Here is a 12992-nt window from a genome sequence, read left to right as displayed (position 1 = left end):
CACACATTTCTGAAAACTAGACACCCAGGGGATTCCAGGGAGGTATGGCTTGCGTGGATCCCCCAACATTTCCTTACCCAGAATGCCCTGCAAACCTCAAATTTAGCTGAAAAAATCACCTTATTCACACATTTTTGTGTGGGAAAGTTGTGGCATCACCGGGCTGACACAAATTTCCTACCACCCAGTGTCCCCCGGGTCTCCCGATAAAAACAGTGCCTCACTCGTGAGGGAGGCCCAAGTACCCGTGACAGGCAAGGGCCCACAACGTAGTGAGGCGACATGAAAATTGCCTATCTCAAAACGACCTGGTTTTGCAAGGGGGGTCACTTGGGTTTTTGGACCGGTGCTCGGCGGCCACCTCGGGAAACCTACCAAACCCACACATTTCTGAAAACTAGACACCCGTGGGATTCCAGGGGGGTATGGCTTGCATGGATCCCCCAACGTTTCCTTACCCAGAATGCCCTGCAAACCTCAAATTTAGCTGAAAAAATCACCTTTTTCACACATTTTTGTGTTGGAAAGTTGTGGCATCACCGGGCTGACACAAATTTCCTATCACCCAGCGTTCCCCCGGGTCTCCCGATAAAAACGGTGCCTCACTCGTGTGGGAGGCCCAAGTACCCGCGACAGGCAAGGGCCTACAACGTAGTGAGGCGACATGAAAATTGCCCATCTCAAAACGACCTGGTTTTGCAATGGGGGTCACTTGGGTTTTTTGCCCGGTGCTCGGCGGCCACCTAGGGAAACCTACCAACCCCACACATTTCTGAAAACTAGACACCCGGGGGATTCCAGGGAGGTATGGCTTGCGTGGATCCCCCAACGTTTCCTTACCCAGAATGCCCTGCAAACCTCAAATTTAGCTGAAAAAATCACCTTTTTCACACATTTTTGTGTTGGAAAGTTGTGGCATCACCGGGCTGACACAAATTTCCTACCACCCAGCGTTCCCCCGGGTCTCCCGATAAAAACGGTGCCTCACTTGTGTGGGAGGCCCAAGTATCCGCGACAGGCAAGGGCCCACAACGTAGTGAGGTGACACATTTTATTGTGGGAAAGGTGGCCGCCGAGCACCGGGCCAAAAAACCAAGTGACCCCCCTTGCAAAACCAGGTCGTTTTGAGATAGGCAATTTTCATGTCGCCTCACTACGTTGTGGGCCCTTGCCTGTCGCGAGTACTTGGGCCTCCCACACGAGTGAGGCAGTTTGGTAGGTTTCCCTATATAGCCGCCAAGCCCGGGGCCAAAAACTCATGCGACCCCCTTTGCAAAACCAGGTTGTTTTGTGATAGGTAATTTTGATGTCTCCTCAATTGGTTTTGGGCCCTTGCCTGACGCGGGCACTAGGCCTACCCACGCAAGTGAGGTACCATTTTTTTCAGAAGACTTTGGGGAACGCGGGTGGGTGGAATTTTGTGGACCCACGCAGGAAAATGTGGTATTTTGGACACATTTTTAGGTTTGCAATGGATTCTGGGTAACAGAACCTGGTGAGAGCCAGTCAAGTCACCCCATCCTGGATTCCCCTCGGTGTCTAGTTTTAAAAAATGTACAGGTTTGCTAGGTTTGCCTATGTGCCAACTGCGCCAGGGCCCAAAATCCACAGGTATGCACATTGCAAAAAAAAGTTGGAGCCCAGTGGGCTTTCTGCCGCCCTGGGGAGGAATCGGGGAAGGGGGTTTCATCCCAATATGCCCCTAAAGGGGCAGAAAGACTGTGGCTATTTTTTGTGGGGGTGGGGGCATTGGTCTGACCATTTTGGGCAGCCCCCACCCCCACGCATAAAAAAGCCTGTGTACTCGCTGGCACCTAGTGGGCTTTCTGCCACCCCAGGGGGCAGATCAGGGGCCGCTGCCACCATCTGCCCTCCCGGGGGGGCAGAAAGACTGGAATTTCTCTGGGGATGGGAGTATTGTCATGCCCATTTTGGGGAGCCCCTACCCCTACACTAATAAAACAAAAAAATCCATGGTTTCTAGTGGGCTTTCTGTGCCCCCCAGGGGGGCCAGATTGGGGGCTAAAGCTCCCATCTGCCTCCTGGGGGGCAGAAAGACTGTCATTTTTGTGGGGGGGAGGGTGGGGGCATTGGCGTGCCCGTTTCGGGCAGCCCACACCCTAAGAACAATTGCGCAAAAAAAATCCCTGGTGGATAGTGGGCTTTCTGCCCCTCTGGGGGGGGCAGATTGGGGGCTACTGCCCCATCTGCCCCCCCCGGGGGGGGAGGCAGAAAGGCTGTAATGGTGGCGGGGGGTGGGGGCATTGGCGTGCCCGTTACAGGCAGCCTCCACCCTAAATAAAATCCATCACCCTAAAAAAAATTGCGCCCAAAAAATCCCTGGCGTCAAGTGGGCTTTCCACCCCGCCCCCGAAGGGGCAGATTAGGGGCCAATGCCCCATCTGCCCCCCGGGGGGGCAGAAAGGCTGTATTGGTGGCGGGTGGGTGGGGGCATTGGCGTTCCCGTTTCGGGCAGCCCCCAACCCTAAAAAAAAACGAAAAACTAATCCCTGGTATTTAGTGGGCTTTCTGCTCCCCCAAAGGGGCAGATTAGGGGCTAATGCCCCATCTGCCCCCGGGGGGGGCAGAAAGACTGTAGTAATTGGGGGGTGGGGTGGGTGCATGGGCCTGCCCGTTTTGGGCAGCCCCCACCCCTATTCTTTTATTTTTTTTTAATTCCCTGGTGTCTAGTGGGGTTTTTGCCCCCCCCCCCCGGGGGGCAAAAAGACTCAATGGTGCCAATTTCATATAGGGGGAGCAAAGGCCCTTGCCCAAGGGGCCGCTCCCCCCTCCCTGGTGTCTAGTGGGTGGATCCCTGCTTGGGGATCGCCCTCCTGTGGCGATCCCCAAGCAGTGATCCACTGGGGAGGGGTACAATTGGAAAGGGGAGATTCTCCCCTTTCCAACGATACCTCTCCCGTCTTTCTACGTGCTCCGTAGAAAGTGAAACTGAAATGAGCCTCTTGGCTCAATTCAGTTTCAGTTTCAGTGTAATGACGTCGGTGCGACATGCGCGCCGATCGTCATTACACCGAAAGCAGGGGGGGGCCTCGGGAGCTGGGGAAGCTCTTCCCCAGCTCCCGAGGCTATTTTTAATTAAAGGGAATCCCTCTGGTGCCCGCACCAGAGGGATTCCCTAGGGAATGCCTCATGACGAGCTAGACTCATCATGGGCACATGAGAGCTGTGTGCCATGACGAGTCCAGCTCGTCATGGGCATTCAAGGGGTTAAGGTGGTTGGAGCCTTTTTTGTCCCTGAGGCTCTGATCAGGAGGATAGGCAACTAGTCGTTGCTGTCACTCTAGTGGCCCCTGGTTCAAGATGCAGGTCCAGTCCTTATAACACAGGCAGGGTAGCAAAGTAGCAGTCCTTCTTGCAGCAGAGCAGCTCAGCAGTCCTTCTGAGTTTTCCACAGGTCCAGATGTGCATTGAAGAGTGGGTGTAAGGGACCAAAATTTATATCTGATGACTTCTTTGAAATAGAAGTTTCTAGAGGTTCCAACTCCCAGAGGTGTTTGAAGGTTCCTTACTCTCTGCTTTGGCCCCAGCTTGTCTGGGGACACAAAGGTCTAGTGTCAAATCCTTTGTGAGTGTGCTGGGCAGAGCCCTTTGTGATGTGTAAGGGTGGTAGATGACAGCTCCTCCTCCTCATCCTGACAGAGATGGCCCATCCTGCCAACACCCATGCTCCCTTTATATCACTGTCTGGGAGGAATACAGAAAGACCAACTGCCAGCTACACCTAGTCATGTGGTCCAGAGTACAGGTTGCAGGCACCAATGTTTAGGACAAGAAAACTCTAACTTTCTAAAAGTGCCATTCTCAGAATTGCGACTTAAAATCCAACTTATCATTAAAGAGGGTTTTGAATTGCAATTCTTTAGACATCAAACTCAATATTCCTACCTGCTCCCAATTGAAAGGTCCCACTTATTAACTGCAATAAGGGAACCCAATGTTATCCTATGGAAGAGTTAGGCCTTGCAGTAGCGAAAAACGAATTTCAGAGTTTTTCACTGCCAGGACACATAAAACATAAAAGTGCTTGTCTAACTTATTAAATACACCGCACCCAGCAATCTGGGCTGTTTAGGGCCTGCCCTAGGGGTGACTTATCTGTATTAAAAAAGGAAGTTTCAGGTCTGGCAAAAGGTTCATTTTGCCAGGTCGAAATGGCAGTTTAAAGCTGCACACACAGGCTGCAGTGACAGGCCAGAGACATGTTTTAAGGGGCTACTTTAGTAGGTGGCACAATTGGTGCGGCAGGCCCACTAGTACCATTTAATTTACTGAATCTGTTTTCAGGGAGTACAAATTTACTAGGGACTTAAAAGTAAATTGAAGGTGCCAATTGGGTATAACCAATTTCACCATGTTAAGAGGAGGGAGCACAAGCACTGAGGGAGCACTTTAGCAATGGTTAGCATTGGTAAAGTACACAGAGTCCTAAGGCAAACAAAAGTGAATCCACCACAAATAGGAAATAGGAGGGGTGAAACAAAAAGACCACCCTAAGGCTGACCAGTCTAACAAAGTTTATTGAATTTTGTCTTGTTCTGTCATGAATGCTGTTAACTTAACTGTTTCAATTTTTAATAGACTATATATTAATAAAATGAAGGAACAATTTTTGTGGGGCACCTTTCATTCTGTATTTTAACATTTTTTTTGTAACAGTTAGATCGGTTCAAGGAGCCCCCAGCATTCGGGCCAATGTGTGACTTGCTGTGGTCTGATCCCTCAGAAGATTTTGGAAATGAAAAGTCGCAAGAACATTTTAGCCATAACACTGTGCGTGGATGTTCCTATTTTTATAGGTAATTACTGAGACTAAATGTGTGTTAATGTGAAATACCATTCAGAGACAGTCTTTTTTTTTATTTTTATTTTTTATTTAAGCTGCCTCCAGAGAGCTATGAAGAAATGCACCAAAGTCAAAAGTCTATAGTCTTATGGAAGTAAAAAAGATAGCCAGTATATTGTATCGCCCATTAAGTGCCACCCCTGGTGGCCTTCCAAGATGGCATTATAGCTGCTGCTGTATCAATGTGGCTCTTTAGTCCCTAAGCTCAAACTAGTGGCATTTGCCACATATTCTGCGAAATGTCATTGCAGTGTCAACAAAATAAGATGCCTTGAAAAAGAATTTCTTAACTGTTCTATTCAGTATATAACAAATTATTTTGTTCAATGGCACCTGTTTGTCTAACATTCAAAGTGTTAACAGTATTCACAAGGGAAGACATGTTTGGACTTTATCTAGGATAAATTATCTACCCCTAAACACACCTAAAAAATGTTAGACTGGAATGTTGTTAACTGGGATGTCTTTTTGTTGTTCCTTGGGGAAATGAGAAGACGATTTGAACTTTCTCTTGAAGTGTCCCTGGTCTTGGTCACAATAATTGATTCCCCTATTAAAGTGAACAGTGCCTCTAATGCGTCAGGCCAAACTGTAATTGCCTCTTTTCTGTGTAGTATTGACTTGGATATCTTATTTGTACACTAGATTTATTGAAGAAGATTCGGAGGACAAGACAAGACAATTAGGCATTAGATTAGCCATTAACAGTTTATGCTAGTGTAAGAATTTGCTAGCAAAGCTTATGGTTTAAAAGGTTTGGTGGGTGACTATGACAAGTTCTTGGATCTTACCTGTATTCCTATATTAATGCTACAACTTATTTAGTTAGGTATATTCCCATAAAGCAAGGGTGCTTTAAAAGTGTGACTCTTAAAAGGAGCTTCTAGTTGAAACCTAGATAGATTAGGAACATGAGGGACAAGGAGGCCATAAGGATAGCTTCCTAGCTTTCACATTAAATGAGGTAAACAGATGTAACATCCTTGTAATTATTTAATACTATGGGGCTTCTCTTTACATATTCCTAAGTTTAACTTTCCATTATTATTAATGAGTTAAGCGCAGTTTAGCGTATGATTTGATATGTCTCACTGAGGCACAGGGAGCGACCTTGTTAGGTAGGTCGCTCCCCCACCACACAGCTCGGCCTGTGTGTCCTGACCCTGCCCCAGCTGCCGCTGCTGAAGAAGTTAAGGCCCCCCTCCACCCGCAGGCTACCACCTGCACCTCATCCCTGGTGGCCAGTGGTAGGCCTTAGGTTTGTTTCCCTGTACTGCCCTTACTGTCTTCTGGTGTCTGTGACCGCTGTTGTCTGTCTCACCCCTGTGCCTGCATTCCTTTCTGTGCCCGTTTTTCTTGCCTTCTGTTACCCTCGTTGCCCCTTCATCCTGTGCCCTCTTTTGCCTTCTGTTCCCCCTCGTTGCCCCCTGATTTGTGCCCGGTTGCCTTCGGTGCCCTCGCCGCTCCCGTTCCCACCGCTGCGTCTCCTGCGGACCGCTCCCCTCACTGCCCATACGCTGCCCCTGCCTCCTAGCTGCTCCTCCCTCCCACCTCCCATATATGGCGGCCGCCGAAGGCGTGCCTTAGGCAAGCCCGTCTGCACCCGGACCGCGCCCAGTGCCAGAACCCCTGGCCCCCGCACCCGCCACGACGACCGCCGCCGCTACGATGCCAGCACACTCCACTCTCAACTCCGGACGGACCCACACCTGCTTCAAAGCCGCCCCGAAACGCACACATAGGGTCCCTTCACCTGCCGGAACTGCAGCTACACCAGCCTCAGAGCCGCCGAACCACCCGCCAAGAAAGGCCACAATCACCTCTGATGCATCCTACTGAACACCCGCTCCGCACGCAAACATGCCGTCGAGCTCTGGGACCTGCTCGACACTTCATCCCCGGACGTCGCCTTCCTGACGAGACCTGGATGAACAACTCCTCCGCACACGACATCGCCATTGCTATCCCAGACGGCTACAAGATCACCCACAGAGACCGCACCAACGGAGTCGGAGGAGGAATCGCCATCGTCCACAAGAACAGCATCAGGGTCTCGACCAGCACCGATGACACTCTCAGCATCGCCAAACACATGCATTTTCAGATCCACACAGACCCCAACTCCACCTTCAGAGGCACCCTCGTCTACAGACCCCCCGGACCCCGACTCCAGTTCAGCGACTCCATCGCCGACTTCATTAGCACGCACGCCCTGACCTCCAGAGACTACATCCTCCTCGGAGACCTGAACTTTCACCTTGAGAACAACAACAATAGCAACTCCACCACCCTGATCGATAACCTCGCCAACCTCGGACAGAGGCAACTCGTCACAAAGCCTACCCATTCCGCCAACCACACGCTCGACCCCGTCTTCTCCTCAAGCTCGCACGTCTCCTTCAGCCACACCACCGAACTCCTCTGAACCGACCACCGCTGCATCCACTTCACCTACCAGAAACCCACCACTCACCACCGCACCCAACAGATCCCTCGCCGCTGCTGGAACAAAATCTCCGAAGACCAACTACACGCAAACCTCGCTCTCCGCCTACCCACCGAACCCTCCAACACCGACGACGCTGCCCACAGCCTCAGACGCTAGATCGACAACTGCGCCAACACCCTCGCCCCGCTGAAGAAACCCTCCTACAAAGACACCAGCAAGAGGGCCGACTGGTTCATCCCAGAACTCCTAGCCTCCAAGCGAGCCTGCCGGAAACTAGAGAGGAAATGGCAGAGTGAGCAGACTCCAGACAGCCACGCAGCCCACAAGGACACCATCCACAACCACCATCACCTCATCAGGACTGCCAAGAGGACGTCCTTCAAAGACCGCCTCGACAACAACGCACACAATAGCAAGGAGCTCTTCAAGATCGTGAAGGAACTTTCCAACCCCAGCTCCAACACCAACGACATCCCGCCGTCGCAAATCCTGTGCAACTCCCTCGCCACTTTTTTCCACCGCAAGATAGCAGACATCCACGACAGCTTCAACACCCAGACAGCCCCAACAGACATCAACACAATTGACTCTCCGCACACCATCGACCACGACCCCCTGCTAGCCTGGGCCAACGTGAGCATCGATGACACCATCAAGACCATGAGCACAATCCACTCCGGCTACCCGTCAGACCCATTCCCGCACCACATCTTCAACAAAGCCAGCAGCTCCATCGCACCCCATCTGCGCAACGTCATCAATCTCTCCCTCGAGACCGCGACCTTCCCAGAGAGCTGGAAACACGCCGAGATCAACGCCCTACTCAAAAAACCCAAGGCGGACCCAAGAGACCTCAAGAACTTTCAGCCCATCTATTTGCTTCCGTTCCCGGCCAAGGTCATCGAGAAGATCGTCAACAGACAGCTAACCCGATACCTCGAAGAAAACAGAATCCTGGACCCTTCCCAGTCAGGGTTCCGCAGCAACCACAGCACTGAGACTGCCCTCATCGCCGCCACCGACGACATCAGGACCCTGCTGGACAACGGTGAGACCGCGGCCCTCATCCTCCTGGACCTCTCCGCCACCTTCGACACCGTCTGCCACCGCACACTACGCACACGCCTCCACGCCGTAGGGATCCGAGACAAGGCTCTGGAATGGACCACCTCCTTCCTCTCCGGCAGAACCCAGAGCGTTCGCCTCCTCCCATTCCGATCCGAAGCCTCCAAGATCATCTGTGGCGTACCCCAGGGATCTTCCCTCATCCCGACACCGTTCAACATCTACATGGCCCGCTCGCACACGTCGCCCGACAGCACGACCTCAACATAATCTTCTATGCCGACGGCACTCAACTGATCCTCTCCCTCACCAAGGACCCCATCACCGCCAAATCCAACCTCCACAAAGGAATGAAGGCCGTCGCCGACTGGATGAAGATCAGCCGACTGAAGTTGAACACGGACAAGACGGCGGTCCTCCTCCTCGGTTCCAACCCTTCAGCCTGGGACGACTCCTGGTGGCCGACGGCACTGGGGGCAGCCCCGACACCCACCGACCACGCACGCAACCTGGAAATCATCCTCAACTCTACGCTTTCCATGACCAAGCAAGTCAACGCCATCTCCTCCTCCTGCTTCAACACCCTCCCCATGCTCCCCAAGATCTACAGTTGGATCCCGACAGATACAAGAAGAACAGTCACCCAGGCCCTCGTCAGCAGCAGACTCGACTACGGGAGCCCCGACCAAGCTCATCAAACGACTGCAAGGCATCCAAAATTGCATCTGCACGACTGAGCCTCGACGTACCTCGCCACAGCCACATCACCCCCACCTGAGAAACCTGCACTGGCTCCCCATCAACCAGAAGATATCCTTCAAGCTCCTTATCCACACACACAAGGCACTCCACAAGACCGGCCCAGCCTACCTCAACAGATGACTTTCTGTCTACATTCCCAACCGCCAGCTCCGCTTCGCCGACCTCGCACTCGCCACCGTCCCTCGCATCTGAAGAAAAACCACCGGCGGGAGATCTTTTCCCACCTCGCCGCCAAGACCTGGAACACCCTCCCACTGAGCCTACGACAGACCCAAGACCTGCTGACCTTCAGGAGCCTACTCAAGACCTGGCTGTTTGACCAGTAGCGCCCCCCCCCCCCCTCCAGCGCCTTGAGACCCTTGAGGGTATGTAGTGCGCTCTACAAATGATTGATTGATTGATTGAGGCATGCTAGTAATACATTGTAAGATGTGTATAGATTTTTTTTAGAATAAAAAAAATGGTGTAATGGTGATGCTTAGTTTAATATGTGTGTTGTGATGTCATACATTTCTTTTTAGTGTTTTTAAATACAGTAATTAGATATGTCTGAAAAGCGAATCCCTTACAATTCTGATTTCTTTTTTTTTTCATATATACACAGCTATCCTGCTGTTTGTGATTTTTTGCAACAGAATAATTTACTGTCAATCATTAGAGCTCATGAAGCCCAGGATGCAGGGTAAGCAAATGCAAAATAATTTCAGGTATTTCGGTACGCACGTTCTAAAGTGTGTCAGAGATTTATTTTTTGAACTCATATTTATTTCTTTTACAGCTATAGAATGTACAGGAAAAGTCAGACAACAGGGTTCCCATCACTGATAACAATTTTTTCAGCTCCTAATTACTTAGATGTCTACAATAATAAAGGTGAGACAAATCAAACGGTGTGATCTATGCTTACTGACAGTGCTTAGTATTTGTTGATGTATGTAATAGTGTTTTTTCAGTGGAAGACTCTCCCTAGAATTGGTCCTCTGGTTCAAGGCATCTTGTACAGAACACAATGTCTTTATTTTGCCATGTGCAATGGTTAAATCTTTGAAAAGGAAAGGGCTTTACAGCTCAGTCACTCTAGTGAGTTAAATTATTGATCCTATTTTTGACCTTTTGCGTGATACTGTACCCTAATGCTTGTAGACCTTTGCAACATAGTGTGCTGCAAATATTTCTAAAATAAATAAAGCATGAGAATATGAGGAGCCAAGGAATTTCGTTATAGGTATCCATTTTGATTTTTTTTTATTAATATGTGATATTTTCAACATTGATTATGCAGATATTATACATATGTACATTAATTGTTGTTTAACTTGTGAATCCTCGCATACGTTGATACGGTTGTTATTTATGCCACTTTAAGTAATGGAATTAAAGGCTCTTTTGGAGAACAGCACAACTATGTAGCCATGTCCAAAGGGAGCATTAAGGACTGTCATTTTCCTAGAGTGAAGTCTCACAAACCTCACAACAGTAACTCACTATACACTGCTCCAGGTATCTGATATGAAAACATCAGTTATAAACAATGCATGCTTTGTACAAGTACAAGTTTTAAGTACAAATCCATTACAACATGTTTTTGGTTTTGAGACGACTTGTGATAGTTCTCCCTGGAACCCACAATGCGGATGTATGACGTTACAACGCATGCTTTTACAACGCATGCCGTTACAACGCATTTTTTACAACGCAAAATCTGTTACAACGCAAGTCTTTACAACGCAAGTCTTTACATCGACTTGCAGTAGATGGCGTGCTAACATTAAAAAAGGGTAATTTACTATTCTAACTCCAGTCCACGTTGCAGTAGGGAAGGTGTTTGGATAGTAAACTACACTATTTTTAATGTTAGCACGCCATCTAGTGCAAGTCGATGTAAAGACTTGCGTTGTAATGGCATGCGTTGTAACAGATTTTGCGTTGTAATAGTTTCGTTGTAATGGTAGTGCGTTGTAAAAGTTGCGTTGTAAAGGTTGTTCCCCCCCCCAATGCACCAGGGCACCAACCTGGATTGTTTTTCTTTCCACCATCAGGCTTAGACCTGTTTTCAAGTGCTCTCAACTGTTCTACTGCACACTGAGGTTTTATCTTTGGATACCGGAGAACGGCTGCATAGTTGGTGAAAACAGCAAGTTCATCTTTCTACAGTTGACTACTTCACAACTGAAGCATCAAAGACGCTGGAGGCAAGTCCTACTCGAGCAACTCCTTTGTTGATGGTTCGTGCAAAAGTAAATTCCTGTGATCAGACCAACATTGGGTCTGTAACCTTTGTCTTCTGAGGGTCCATAACCAAAGTGTGTTTCGAGCTTGCAACATCTTTCAGTCAAAGGCAACTATTTGGCACCAACATGATTTGAGTTGAGTACTTAATTCCAAGATGCAGCTCTGGAGTTCTATTGGATCAGGCTGTTCAGCACTGAGAGAAGGTGCAATGCTAGAACTCCCTCTAGCCCAAGTCTCCAGTCTGAGAGATTTCCAGACTACCCTCATCGCTGAGACCTGGTTTGAAGTCATGAACACTTTCATTGTCTACAAATACTTCTTCTCATGACGAGAGTGGACCGCATGACACTTGACAGCCAACATCTGCATTGACACAGACAGTGGTGACATTCTTGTGTGATCCTCTTCCTCAGAACATTTTGCATATAAATGAAAGGTTGATTTTGAGGAAGCTATTTAAGAGGAGTCGGGGTCTTATCTAATTTCTAAAAAAGAGAATGATGGCCCAGCCGTGTCTCCATGTCAACTACAGATCACATTGGATGATATATTTTCATATCTGTTCAAAGCACTCATCTGATTCATTGCCCTCTGTTCCACGACTCAGTGCTCACTGATGAACAGGAGAATGCTTGGCATGACTACAGGACAGATCCTTAGGATGACCCTCTTTGATACCTTACACCACAAGGTGACACAACTATAATCATATGTAGAGCAGCAGAACATCACAAGGTCCCCATGTTTTGGTGGATGAGAAGGAAGATAATTTCTTCATAGAAGCAGTCTCCAAGACTGAGCAGCTACTTCAGTTCCCATGCTTAAAACTGGGCTCATGTCTCACCGGATTCCTTGGTGAATCCGATGAGACATGCAATAGTGGCTTCACTCCTCATTGGTTTTTCGTTTGTATTTGAAAGATGAGTGGATTCACTAACAATACTTCTATCTCATCCGTTTGATTCTTTATAGATAAAGGGAGTAGTCAGGCACAATTTATCGCTCACACTTTGCAAATGATTTCCTTTCTAAATAAGTTAAGTTTCACTATCAATATTATTAAGTCCAGTCTCTCTCCGCAGCAGATGCAACTGAGTGCAGTGGTGGAAAAAGCTTACCAAATTCCAGAGAGAGTGTCTCAGACACCACATCATCTGATAGTGAGAGTCATCATGACATTTCAGGGAAGATAGCTTTTCACATTGATCAGTTACCAAATGCATGGTTACATATGCATCCATTTAAGGAGTTTCTGTCCCCTCAGTGATTACAGTTTACTTGGAACTCAGTGGTGGAAGCTAAAGAACTTATTTCTGGGCAGATTGTTTCTGGAAACACAGCCACAGGTGACCATCCGCATGAACACCTTAATGATGGGTTTGGGGGCATACATGTTCAACTTCAATTAAGGGAAAATGGTGTCCACAACAGTGTCTCTTGTACATCAGTGTATTGGCTATCATGGCCTTCCAGTTAGCTGTTTTGGCTTTTTTCCCCACACTTTTTTTTCCCCCCAAATATATTTTATTTTATTTTGCGACAATTGTAAACATCGACATAACTGTAACAACAACATTGCACTTAGACCACAATCAATCACCTGATCCTTCCCACATTCGT

General features: G+C 48.6%; 1 protein-coding gene across 10 annotated transcripts in view; it reads left to right on the top strand.

Moving 5' to 3' along the window:
* PPP3CB (protein phosphatase 3 catalytic subunit beta) overlaps positions 1-12992 on the top strand; it is a 926247-nt gene that overhangs the window by 541882 nt on the left and 371373 nt on the right. For all 10 annotated transcript variants that reach the window (XM_085603650.1, XM_085603649.1, XM_085603651.1 and 7 more), the window contains 3 exons: positions 4678-4817; positions 9745-9822; positions 9919-10013. In XM_085603650.1, the coding sequence (XP_085459776.1) occupies positions 4678-4817; positions 9745-9822; positions 9919-10013 (313 nt within the window). The remainder of the gene's footprint in view (positions 1-4677; positions 4818-9744; positions 9823-9918; positions 10014-12992) is intronic.

Source organism: Triturus cristatus, chromosome 1_2 (assembly GCF_964204655.1).
Source record: "Triturus cristatus chromosome 1_2, aTriCri1.1, whole genome shotgun sequence".
NCBI classification, from domain to species: domain Eukaryota; kingdom Metazoa; phylum Chordata; class Amphibia; order Caudata; family Salamandridae; genus Triturus; species Triturus cristatus.
This window is presented reverse-complemented; position numbering and strand designations above follow the sequence as displayed.